A 13095-nucleotide genomic window follows, 5' to 3' on the forward strand; every position below is an offset into this window, starting at 1 on the left:
TCACAACAGCCCAGACAAATCCCGAGAGAGCCCAAGTGAAAACCTCCCGTCCCCGAAGGTGACGCGCTGTATGATTCCCTTGGTAGAACGTTCTCAAAATGACAAAATGTCCAAATGGAGAAGATAGTGATGCTGCCTTGGGTGGAGGAGGGACTGTGGCAGGAGGAGGTGGGCGTGGCCAGGAATGGGCAGCAGGAGGGGCTTTTGTGGGGATGGACCCCTCCAGCATCTTGACTCTATCAGTGCCACTGTCCTGGATGTGACATTGTACTACAGTTAAAACGTAACACATTATCATTGGGGGAAACTTGAGTCAAGGGCACTGGATATTTCCAAATTATTTCTTTAGAAACTGCAAGTCAATCTACCATGATTGAAAAATAGGATCTAATATTTTGTTAATATAGGGCCTGGGGCCTGGCTCAGGGACCTATGCCTGTAATCCCAGTGACTCAGGAGGCTGAGACAGGAGGACTACAAGTTTGAGGTCAGCCTTAGCAACTTAGTGAGGCCCTAAGCAATTTAGCAAGACCCTGTCTCAAAATAAACAATAAAAAGGGGTGGGGATGTGGCTCAGTGGTTAAACACGCCTGGGTCAATCCTAAGTGTAGCTTCGTGGCGGATTGTGCGCTTAGCGTGGGCAAGGCTTTGGGTTCAACCCCCAGCACCCTCCCCAAAAGGGGGAGGAACCACATGTGTGTATGTATGTGGGTGTGCACACAAAGCAAGCCGTGGGAAGATACTCAGCAAACCCAACAGGTTTGCTGCTGGAGAACAAACCTACACGGAGAGATCATCTACTTCTTTTTCAACCTCTTATTTACTTGTTCCAACAAGAAGGGGTGACTTGGTGATTTTGTTTAGACCCATGAAGTGAAAAAAAAAAAGTGTGGGGAGGAGGGAGGCAGAGAGCCCTACCCTGCCCCCAATGCACCACCCATTTCTGTGGAAAGTGCCCGTTCTGGGTCTCCATGAACATTTTCCTATCTGCAGTGTAAGAGGCAGGAGGAGTAAGCGTGACTGGGACTGGCCCACTCGGGCATCCGTGACCCCACCTACCCCTGGCCATCCTGAGACCCAGGCGCTCTGCCCTTGTACACTCCAGCAGAGGACAGAACCTCTGCTCCTGCACCAAAGACTTCCCCTGAGCCATCCATCACCAGGGACTCTGAAGTATCATCCTAAGTGCCTCTGAAATATAATCTCCTGTAATTTTCTAAGGTCCCGAGGACAGAGGAGTGTGGTTATCCCTATGTCCAGATGAGGAGACTGAGGGGGGAACTGTGTTCATGCCAGATCCTGCAGAGTAGGCTGTCAGAGTGTCCGTCACTCAGAGCGTCACCGCGGAGACCCTCACTCTGTCTCCACCAACCCTGGCCCATGAGGCCCAGGAGCCTTCTGGAAGCAGGCTTGCTCCTGAACCTTTCAGCTCTTCAGAGGCCACAGTGGAAAGAGCCTGGTAGGGGAAAGGCTTGAGAGGGACAGCTAGTGACCCACTCATTGGTGTCAGGTGGGAGAACAGTGTGCACCCAGCTTGTTAGGGACAGAGAGACAGATGTGTGTCTGCCACAGACCCTGCTTCTAAGACTGTGCTCCCAACTGGCCGTGAGGTCAGCAGGACACTTGGCAGCAGCCGTGGAAAAAGAGCGGCCCCAGTTGGAAACAGCCCCAGCTCAGGCCCGCAGGCGTCAGGAGGCGCCGCTTGCTCGGCACTCACAGGCATGGCAGGCTGACCAGGGAACAAGGCCTTGGCTGGCACATGCAGGGGCCGGTGGAACCCTGTGTGTCCCCCTCTCACCTGGTGTCCAGTTCTGTGGTGGGCACTCCAGGCTGCAGGGCAGCAGGGGACTAGGAGAGTTGGACAGAAGACTCAGGAAGGTAGGACTTGCCTGTCCTGTGGCAGTTACTAAACCCAGGAGTCCTGCCTTCAACCCCGTGAAGGCCACTTCTCAGAGTGGGGAAGGAGAAGGCCAGGCAGGAGATGGTCTCAGCCCTTCCACAAGTTTCTCAGGCACTATGTTCTCTGTCTCCAGCCTCAGTGAGCAAAGGGATTGGCACTGAACCCTGAACAGATGCAGCTGCATGCTGTGTGACTGGAAGGGAGAGGAGGAGCAGACAGACAGGCTTGCCCCCCACCTGGGCCTCCTCTGCCTGGAAGGCCCTCGCCACCCCATTCCCCAGGAACAGGTTCTCTGCCAATTTTCACGCTATGGTTCTAGAGTGCCCTTGGGTACAGGGATCCCACCTGCTGCCTGCCCAGCACAGTCCCTCGCGGCACCTCCGGTCCCAGCAGTTATGTGAGTCTGTTCACTCTCACCGGGGTCCAGACTTGGACCATAGAGGTTATGGTCACCTTTGGGATTTAGATGTGAGGTCTCACCCAAAAGCTCACATGTGAGACGATGCAAAAAATCAGAGGTGAAATGACTGGTTCCAAGAGCTGTAACCTAATCAGTGCATTAATCCACTTGGATGGATTAACTGGGTGCTCCCTGAGGGCAGGTGGAGGAGGTGGGTCACTGGGGCACGCCTTCGGGGTTTATATTTTGTCCCTGGTGAGCAGAACTCCCCCTGCTTCCTGATTATCATGTCCTGAGCTGCTTTCCGCCTCCCCACGCTCTTCTGCCTCATCTTGGGCCCAGAGCAACAAAGTCTGCTGTTTATGGACTGAGACCTCTAAAACCATGGGCACCAAATAAACTTTTCCTCCTCTAACTGTTCCTGTCGGGTCTTTTGGTCACAGCATTGAAAAGCTGGCTGAAACAGGGCCCCGTCTCAGGGCGGGGTGGTTCTCTGTGCGCAACCGCCGAGGCAGCCCTTTTCTCTCTCTCTCCGTCCACAGGGCCTGCGCCGACCGGGTGCGCACGCAGGAACCGCGTGTGAAGGAAGGGCACGCGAAGCCACAGAACACTCACGGTGTTGTTCTCCTCTCCTTCCCTGCAGGGATCTACAAAGGGCACTGCTTCCGGATCAATCACTTCCCCGAGGACAATGACTATGACCACGACAGCTCGGAGTACCTCCTTCGTGAGTGTCAAGGATCCTTGGCTTCCCCTGTGGCGGGTGGACGCGCGGCCACGGTGTGGGGGTAGGTGGTTGGAGGCGAGGTGGACGCCAGGCAAGGCACCTGGAAACTGGACGCCCCCTTCCATTCCATGGGGACTTCAGAGGACGGAGTTTTGTGCAGCGCGGCCCTGGCGGTCTGGGTATCTCGGTGGAGTGCTTGGCTCCTGGGCCCGGGTCCTTGGGAGACTGAGGCCTGAGCAAAGGGAGGCAGCAACCTGGTGCTGCTGGGCGTGGCCAGCTACAGGGAAGCTGATTGGCTAGAGCCGGGAGGCGGGGACAGGGAAGGTTAAAGAGGCAGGCTCTGCCCAGGGGCTGCCTCGCCAAGGGGTGTGGTGACCTGCCCACCCTTCCCCTGCACACTCCCTAATCTGTTCTTGAAAAATCCAACTAAGCAGCACACTCAAGAGCTTCAGGGGTGCCAGGCAGCCTGAGGGAGGTGAGGAAGGGGGGGTAGCTCTGGAGGAGGTGGGTTCTAAGTCCTTTCTGTGAGCCCCACCTCAGCCCTTGGACTGTCCCCCTCCCAGCCCCCTGCCCCCACTTGGGTCGTGTGGCTGCACAAGGACCACACTGGAGCCCGGTGCCACAATACATGCTGAACCCCTGGGACAAACCTAGTTCAGCACCCTAAATCCAGAGCTCATCCCTGGACCTGTGAATACGTCCTGGAAGAAAGAGGAGCTGCAGCCAGGGAAGGAGCCTGGGAGTGGAATAGCAGCCCCTTTCATGTTGTCCAAGACTGGAAGAGCTGTTCACCGCAGCACCCCTGGGGCTCGGCCCCTTTCGTTAATGGAGAATCGATACCAGTGTCCTCAGAAGGGACATAGTTCACTCTGCACCTGCTTATGGATTTTTTTTTTTTTCCCCCTAAAAGAAGGGATTTGGATTCTGAGTCATCCAGTGACATAGAACAGCAAGCGGTTCCCATGGAGCTGAGGCCATGTCAGGTTGCTCCAGCCAGGCCCAGGACCTGAAAAAATTTGGTCAAAGCTCTGCCCACATTTCTCCTCTCTCATTTTCTCCTCCTCCTCCTCCTGCCTGTCCTCTGATTCTGCTTACTGGAGGCCCATACCAAACTGGGAAGATGAATTCCCATAGGGCTGCCAAGGATAATTGTAGAGGTTGCACACTGCACAACTCAAGGATTGTCATTTGCCTATATATGGTATGAATGACATCCTTCAGACTCTGCAGTGTAGGATGGAGAAGAATGAAGCCAGAGCCTGGGGGGCCTGACAGCTACTAGAGTCCCCAAATTCCCCCAGCAGTGTCCTGCAGAGGGCCCAAGGACTGGGAGTGCCCCAGAGAGACAGGCCCACAGCAACTGAAGCTCACTTGGAAAGAATTGTGCACGATGGGGAGACGAGCCAGGTTGTGTAAAAAGCCGGTGATGGCCATGGAGGGTGGACTTGCAGCCGGTGTTCTCCAACTGCTGGCAGAGCCGGGGTCGGAGGGCAGGACTGGCTTCCCGACAGGGAGGTGTGTGTTTCCATTCAGTGGCCTCAGAGACAGGGACTTTGGCCCTGAAAGCTGGGCTCTGATTGTGCTTTTGATCATCCTCTGCCTCCCCAGTGCAGATGAGCTTGGGGCCAGAGGAAAGCAACCTCCTGAGATAGGCCCCCTGGTTCCCAGTATTCCACCTCTGGCCTCTCTCCAGACCGTGGGTCTCCTGTACAGGCGAGAGGTCTCTGGGGGCTGATGTTGGCAGCAGATGAGGAGGTTTCATGAGAATTCATTTATTCACTCATTAAACAAAAGTCGTGTGGGTCTGCTGTGTGTCCAGCACTGTGTTAACCTCCAGGGACACAGCAGTCAGGAAGCAGAGCCCTGGCCCCCGCTACCAGCATGCAGGGGTCTGGGAGAAGGTGACGAAGATTCCATGGCGGGCTGCCTGCTCAGCTTTCTGGGTGCAGACCCGGGAGGCCCAGGGCCATGCTGCCCACATCCAGTCTTGGACCATTCAGAGGGACGTTGACCCCGAGCTGCCTGTTCTGAAGCCAGGCTTGCATTCGGCTTATGCTGATGTCACGGGGCTCCTGACGGTCCCTGAGCTCGGGCAGCGTCCCTGCTGGTGTGCACATCCACCGCCCAGGATCTGAGGGAGACGACACCCCGCAGCCTTCCACGGGCCCTCCTAGCCTAGCCGAGGGTTCCTCCATCTGGGCCTGGGTCTGGCACCCCTGTCTAGGTTTGGCATTTCCTGTTGGGTGGGCTCCCTGCTCCCCAGCCGCTCTGACCTGTCTGCAGGACAAGGACATGGGGAAAGGTTGGTGGCTCTGATTCTCTGGCCAGCACAGCTCAGAGGCACATTTCAGAAGCACACAGGAAACCTCCCCAGCCTGCAGCGGCTCCAAGAAAGCAAAGAGCGACAGGGAGGAGGGGGCTGGAGAGAAGAGCTTCATTGAGTGCCCCCAGACAATCTCTCGCCTGTGCGGCAGGGGCACACACTGGTGACTATACAAAAAGGAGACAAATGGGGCCTTCAGAGGCTGAAAGACCCCAAGCCTGTCAGCTGGCTCAGGAGGGGCATCTGCCCACATTCCCCCTGCCTCACTGTCCCCTGCTGGGGCCGCCAAGCCCACACCACCAAATTCTACTGGGTTGGGAGACCAGTGTGCTCACGGGGAAGGCTGAGCCCTGGGATCCTCCTCATGTCCCTCCTCCCTTCTTCTGACCCCCTCCCACCCCAGACACTAGGGAGGGTCCTTCGTGTTTTCCCGCATAATCCCCTGGAGTGGTATCCACAAGGAAAGGTCACAAGTTATGTGACTTAAAACAATAGAAAATGACTCTTACCGTGTAGTGTTCAGAAATCCACACTCGAGGGGCTGGTCAGATCCTGCCCCCTCTGCAGACTCTGGAGGGCTCTCTCCTGGCCTCTGCCAGCTTCACGGCCTTCCTTGGCCATGACACTCCACTCTCTGCCTGCCTTCTCTGTGTCCCCTCTATGGATAAGAGCCCCATGTCCCCGCTTCTTAGAAGGACACTTGTCTTTGGACCTGGGACCACCAGATCCACCCAGGATGATGTCATCTTGAGACCCTTAATCACATCTGCAAAGGACTTTCTTCCAAATAAGATCACATGTGCAGTCTGAGGTGGTTAGTTAGGGTGTGGATGTGTTTGGGGGGGCCACGCTTCAACCCCTGCGGGTTGGTCTCCCTTCTATCTCTGGGTTATACGAAAGAGCGTGCTCTCAGGTGGTCACCGAGGTTAGCTGCCCCGGGTGCCCCACTGGTCAGTGGCAGAACCAGTGGAGCAGTTCTGCCACAGGGTCCACAGGCATCTCTCTGCACCCGGGGCCTCTTCTGTGGCCTCAGGCAAGTCATGAACTTCCACAGGGGGAGAGGGTGACAACGGTGACGAAGACAAAGAGTCACCTGGGAAGCACATGAAGTGGCGCTCCCATGCTAAGCTCTGACACCGCAGCTGGGTGCCAGGAGGGCCCTCCTGTGTCCTTGGTTTCACCCTCTGAGGTTTTAGCCACTGCAGTTCAAAAATATGAAAGGGGACATCCCAGAAAATATACAATGCATACGTCGCTTTTATGACAGATTGCGAGAGTTGTTTTATTGTTAATTGTCAATCTCTTCCTGTGCCTAATTTGTACATCAAACTTCATCTCAGGCTTGTATGTCTAGGAAAACCAAGAACAATAAGGTTCGGTACCAACCAGGGGCTTCAAAATGTACCCCCTGTGGATCGGGGGTGGCTGTTTACTGAAACATGTTTCACAGGTGAAGTGATGTGGCCAAAGACACACAGCCACTATGTCACAGAGACCCAGCTAACGTGCCAAAGCCTGTGATCTCCAGTCACCAACCAGGGCTGCTTCTTGTGGACACAGCACCCCAGGCTCCCAGAGGCCCCACGGAGACCGTCCAGGAAAGGGCTCAGTGGGGACTTGTGTCCTCTGGAGGCTTGGTGGCCAAGAGGTGTCACATAAATGTGATGCAGTCCAAGGTTTCAGTGGCTGTTCTGTGGCCTCCCCCTTGTCACTGTGGGACCCTGCTCCCTCCTGGCTGACGGGGGTGTGACCCACACCCAGGGGAGGCCCAGCGGGACATGGGCAGAGGCGACTCTGGGTACCACAGGGTCTGGGAGAGCAGAGTGCAGGCCTAGGGTCCTCTCTTGCCTGGGGTCCAGCTGCCCTGGCCCAGCAGGCCTCCTGACCCACTGAGTCCGGGTCCTGATGGGATCTGCAGATCCTGCAGGATGACCCACCGCTGGGCTCCCGGAGGTGTCCGTGCCCGGGGCCAGCGGGGCGGCTGGTCTCACTGCCCTCTCTGCCTTGACCCCGCTGTCGCAGGCATCGTTCGCGCCTCCAGCGTGTTCCCCATCCTCAGCACCATCCTGCTCCTGCTCGGGGGGCTCTGCATCGGCGCCGGGAGGATCTACAGCCGCAGGAACAGCATCGTGCTCAGCGCCGGCGTCCTCTTTGTGGCCGCAGGTGAGCCCGGCCCCCGCCGCCCCCGCCCTCTGCCAGCACTACGGGGGTGGGGGGAGCTGGGGACAGTCGGGAAGACCCTAAGTGAGCTTTTAAAGCCCAGGTGTGCAGGGGCCGGGGAGCAACGGCTCAACCAGGTCCTGTGAGGGTGACAAAATTGTCTTGGAGCTGGTAGAGGTGACAGTGGCCCCCAGGATACCCAATGCACAGCGCTCTGCCCTCCTGAAGGGTAATTTTACAGGGGTGTGACTTTCACGTCATCTACAAAGAAAGTCAGGTGTGCAACGTGCCACCAAGACAGCGCCAGGTGCTTTACAAGCCTCTAAGGAGTCAGGGGGTCAGGGAAGCACCGGGAAGTCTTGGGAAGCCAAAACCTGAAGGCGTTGGCCAGGTTAAGACAGGACAAGTGCCCAGAATGGACATGAGTGGAACAGCAGCTTATGCAGCGTTGCCCCTGTGTTAGTTAGTGTGGCCAGTGATCTACAGCTGACTGGGCCCAGCGGAGGTGTACCCGGGCTACGTGCATGTTCTAAGCTGTGTAGCAATGAACTTGAACATGTGCAGATTTCCTTATCTTCCGAGGGTCCTGAAATGAACCTCCCATGGAGACCAAGGGCTGGCTGTACTTAGAAGAAAAGTTAGTCACTAGAATAAAGGAGCACTCCCCCCGGGGGAGAATGACCAGCCGCCCCTCCGCCGCCACCTGCAGCCACCCGAGGGTCTGATCTCTGCCTCTCTCCCTTCCCCGGTCCCGGCTCCCGCTTCTCTTCCAGGCCTCAGTAACATCATAGGCATCATCGTCTACATTTCCAGCAACACAGGCGACCCTGGTGACAAACGAGACGAGGACAAGAAGAACCATTACAACTACGGCTGGTCCTTCTACTTCGGAGCGCTGTCCTTCATTGTGGCAGAAACCGTGGGCGTCCTGGCTGTGAACATTTACATTGAGAAAAACAAAGAGTTGAGGTTTAAGACCAGACGGGAATTCCTGAAGGCTTCTTCCTCTTCTCCTTACACCAGGATGCCGAGCTACAGGTACCGGCGACGGCGATCCAGGTCCAGCTCCAGGTCCACAGAGGCCTCGCCCTCCAGGGACGCGTCCCCCATGGGCCTGAAGATCGCCGGGGCCATCCCCATGGGCGAGCTGTCCATGTACACACTGTCCAGGGAGCCCCTCAAGGTGACCACAGCTGCCAGCTACAGCCCCGACCAGGAGGCTGGCTTTCTGCAGGTGCAAGACTTCTTCCAGCAGGACCTGAAGGAGGGCTTCCACGTCAGCATGCTGAGCCGGCGGACCACCCCCGTGTGAGCTGTCCACCCCTCCTCTCCTCTCAGCACCGGCCTCTCCCCGGATCAGCTGCTTGTGTCACACAGGAGGGCACGGGATGCTTCAGATGGATGGACGGACAATGAGCTGAAGCCACACGCAACCCTCCCTGGTCTCCGGAAGGTGTCGGGGGCTGGCGTCCAGCAGGGGAAGCCAGGAGACCAGCGTCAGGGCTGGGTCAGAAGCTGAAGGTGGACTTTGTCCCAGAACGGGTGTTTGGCTGCCCCCAGGGTTCCTGAAATCTCCCAGGAGGCCCAAGAGCCTTCCTGAGCTGCACGGGAAAATACAATTGAGCCATTATCTCCTCTTGGAAACAAATCTTGCCAGAAGAATGGAATTTTAGGTCCTTCCTCCCTGCCTGGGCCCTGGGTCCTGGGCTGCCACAGCCTTCTCGGGCACCATGGGGCCTCTGGACTCTCGTCAGTGGCTTTTGAACCAGAAGTCCTTGTGTCTTTGAACCAGAAACCAGGATGACGAAGCTCCCTCCCTCCCTATCTGTCTCTCCCTCTCTCTGTCTCTCTCTGGCACTCTGTTGTTGAAAAACAGTCATTCTGAAGAGCAAGCTCTACAGCCAACTGGTGCTTCAGCCTCATGCTGTCCTGGGGCCGATTTCCCTCCTCCTGAGGAGACCAAGGCTTGGGGAGGAGGCCTGAGGCAAAGGCCGGGCCTCTTGATGACCTCCCTGCCTGCTTCTGGAAGTTTCTGCCTTGCTCAGAATGGGCGGGACACACTGACTGAACTTGAGGGTCTGGAGGAATCCACAGGTCATAGTGGCCTCCTGCTTGACCCTCCCCACTAGCAGGAGGAGCAGCTCTGTCCTCTGAGCAGCAGAGGGTCCCTGGGGGAAGGTTCGGCACAGACCCTCACCCCCCCTACCCCTGCAACTGGCATTTGGCAACAGAAACCTGAACATCTGTGTAAGAAAGAGAGCCCAGAGGGTGAATAGCAACCAAAAAATAAAAATAAATACGTAAACCAGAGAACAAGCATCCATTTCCTAACTGGTTGCCAATCACAATCTGCTGAATCAGAACCAGGAGAGCAAGTTACATTCATTTCCTCATCTTTAAAAGTAGCAGTGACACGACCCCCAACTCTTGGTATTGTAATTTATTCTGCCACCACTGGAAAGGACCCGGTGCAGGAAGTTTGACTGAAGGCAGACCGAGCTGGGCCTGTCCTCCTCCCTTGGAGAGAGAGAGCTCAGCCCTGTGTCTGAGGAAGAGGGTTCTGTGACTCGCAGTGTTTCCGGCCATTGCTCCCCCATCCTGAAGCAAGCCAAGAAGGTGGGAGGTTCGAAGAACACTCTGGAACGTGGAACTTACCCCCTTTTCTATAAAACACGTGCTTTCTAAGGGTAAATCGTTTCTTACTTTTTGAAACTTCTTTTTGAACAGTCACCTGTGATCCCGGTAGCTGTTGCTCTCAGAAGTGACGAGCAAATTCTTACCTCAGCCACCTGCTCACGGAACCCCTGGGCAACCCCCAGCCCTTGACCCGGGTCCATCGGGCCTGGTGACGACCTGCGTCCTTCCCTGCCGCCCTCGGCCCCCAGGAGAGGACATCACATGCCGCAGCTCTTGTGTGCCGGTGAGCTGAGGCCCGCCAAGGCCCCCTGTGCTTGCTCCAAACCCTTTCCTCCCGGCCAGGTTGGCTCTGTACGGTGACGGTGACGTGTCCAAGCATGCACAGCAGTGAGCACCAGTGTCAGGGGCCACCCCGGCCCTGCCTCCCTCCCCCCACCCAGCCCGCACCTTCCTCCACCTCTTCACCGCCACGCCACCGTCTCGCCAGGCTGAAGGAAGCCCTGTCTCCCAGCAAGACCCCAGGACCTGTCTTCTGTCTCCTCCAAAAGCAAGGTCGCCTTGCTGTTGCTTCCACACGAGCCACCACCCCAACCGCTGCCCCAGAAGTGTCCGTGATGCCACAGAGCTCTGTGCCCCGCTGAATCCTACCTCTTGCCCAGCCCCAGGCAGAGAACACAGGGCCCACACTGGGGACCACGGAAGAGCAGAAAGAAGGGGAGGGAGCAACCAGGAGGGACGCAGGGCAGGGAGCAGAGCGCCCCTAGATGCTCCGGCCGTCACACCTCTCCACCCACGGCCTCCCTCCACCCAGGACCCCGGTCTCTGGCTGTCCTCCTGCTGCTGCAGCTTGGCCGGGGCAGCCTTGGACCTGTGCGGTCCCTGGGGGACGTGTGGCCCGAGCCCGCCTCACCGCCTCCTCCCGCCCCAGCCCTCCTTCCCACGTGTGTTTTGCCAGTTAAGCACCTGCAGCCCCATACCCACCACTGGTTTGGGGTTGTTAGTTCTGTCTTTTTTTTAATTAAATAAAAACATTTTTAAAATGTTCTCTTCTTGATGTGGGGAGGTGTGGGAAGAACTCCCCTGAGTCTTTGTGGGCACTTAGCATCCCAGGTCCTGAAGACAATGGACCCTTCAAGAGAAGTGGGAAGCTGGGGGGTGGCTGGATGCTGCCTGGCCACGGTGCTTTCTCTGGCTGGAATCTGGCCCACTGGCCACCTTCCCCACGACGTTGACGACCTTAGACTTCTGGGTGGCGCCTTTGTGGTAACTTTCCATGGATGAGCAGGAGATGGACAGGCTACCCCGCAGTGTGTGGGGGTATCCAGGTGGCTGAGCAAGCCAGGCCTGTCCTTGGAACCTGCAGGTGGGGACCAGCCAGACCAAGCCAGGCCACCAAGGCCCCACGTTACCTGATGGGGTTTGAGAAAGTCCATTAACCAGACTCCATTCCCCTCCAAATTGCAAAGTGATGATAAAAGAGAGAGATGAGCCCAAGAACGGAAATGTAAGCTCTGAGGCCAGCAAAGCTGGGTCAGAGAAAGTAGCTCTTATGTGAGGCCAAATGGGCTTCCTGCTGCTGTTGCCAGGCCAAGCTACCTGATCCCAGGCCAGGCAGGCAACTGCCACTGTCCCCGGCCACAGGGAGGGATGAGCTGAGGGATGGAGAAAGGGGTCACAGTGACCCCCTGGATCCAGGTGCTACCTGACATACCGCACCAGCCCCAGCACCACCTACTGTAAACCACCAGGTTCACCCCAGGGTGTGCCATGGGTGGATGCCAGACTTCCTCTCCTCAGGGGCATGAGAAAGGGTGGCCTTCCCCAGTTCTGCCCACTGCAGCCCGTGACCTTTACGTCCCATTCCGCCTCCCCTCTTGCCGGTCTGTGACCTTGAGTCTTCTCCCTGAGAGCCACAGCTTGTCTGCTCCTCCTGGAACCTAGAGGACTCAACTCTTGAGCCTCTTTCAAAAGAACTTTGTTCCCATGAAGACCTTTCACACCCTGGTCCCAGGGAAGGGAACCAAGGAGGGAAGCTGAGACCCAGGGTCCGCACACCCCTGCCCTTGGGCCTGCAGAGACCGCTCCCTGCGTTTCCCAGCCTTCTGGACTGGCTTTTTCATCCTCTGCTTTTGCCTGAGGGACCCTTGGGAAAACAGCTGTGCTGAGCCACCAGACCCCCAGGGCCAGGGGAGCTGAGGTCTCTGCCAGGTCCCACCAGCTGACCCCGAAGCTGTAGGCTGATTGTGCCACCAGCCTGGAGCCAGTGCTGTCTGGAGCTGGCACCTCGTGCCAGAACCTCTGTGTGCCCTGTTTATTCTTAGAACTGAGGAAACTCTGGCTCAGCACAAGCCTCACAGCCATCCTGGGTGAACTCCCATGCCAGTCTGCATTTGGTGACTCGCTCCCACCTCCCGAGGTCACGTGGTCACCCGGTCACGCGGTCACGCGTTGAGTGCAGCAGAAATCTCCACTCCTTAACTTGCAGTTAGGCCCCCAAGAACTGAGACATGATAGTTAGTTCCCTAATGAAAATGTCACTCAGAGCCCCCCGCCCACTCAGAAGCCCTCCCTCCACCCCCACTTGTACTGCTTAGACTGGCTGCATCATCGACAGTCCCCAAATGGACACTGGACAATCGAAGTTCATTTCTCACTTTTAGAAAGTCCACTCAGTGGAGCCAGAGAGGTGATCCACTCCACCCCGGCATGCAGAGACTTAGAGGCCATACTGTGAGTGTGGACATCCAGTGGGCAGACGGAGAGCAGCTAGAGTGGGTGACCTCGGGGATGGAGGTACTGTGGAAGGTTCTAATGGACCAGAAGGTGTGGCCCCACCCTCTGTCTATGCAGTCCTGGTCAGAGCTCAATCACACGGTGCAAAGGGAAGTGGGAAAGGCAGCCCAGCCAGCAGGGACAGGAAAACAGTCTGGTGAAGAGCCGGCCGGTCT

General features: G+C 57.0%; 1 protein-coding gene across 1 annotated transcript in view; it reads left to right on the forward strand.

Annotated features, from left to right (window-relative positions):
* The window catches only part of Cacng4 (calcium voltage-gated channel auxiliary subunit gamma 4), a 55708-nt gene extending 44517 nt beyond the window's left edge, over window positions 1-11191 (forward strand). Inside the window, exons 2-4 of the mRNA XM_047547344.1 lie at window positions 2944-3027; window positions 7373-7513; window positions 8284-11191. Of these exons, the coding sequence (XP_047403300.1) occupies window positions 2944-3027; window positions 7373-7513; window positions 8284-8822 (764 nt within the window). The 3' untranslated portion in view covers window positions 8823-11191. The remainder of the gene's footprint in view (window positions 1-2943; window positions 3028-7372; window positions 7514-8283) is intronic.
* Window positions 11192-13095: the final 1904 nt, after the last annotated feature.

The sequence above is a fragment of the Sciurus carolinensis genome, chromosome 3 (genome assembly GCF_902686445.1).
Source record: "Sciurus carolinensis chromosome 3, mSciCar1.2, whole genome shotgun sequence".
NCBI classification, from domain to species: domain Eukaryota; kingdom Metazoa; phylum Chordata; class Mammalia; order Rodentia; family Sciuridae; genus Sciurus; species Sciurus carolinensis.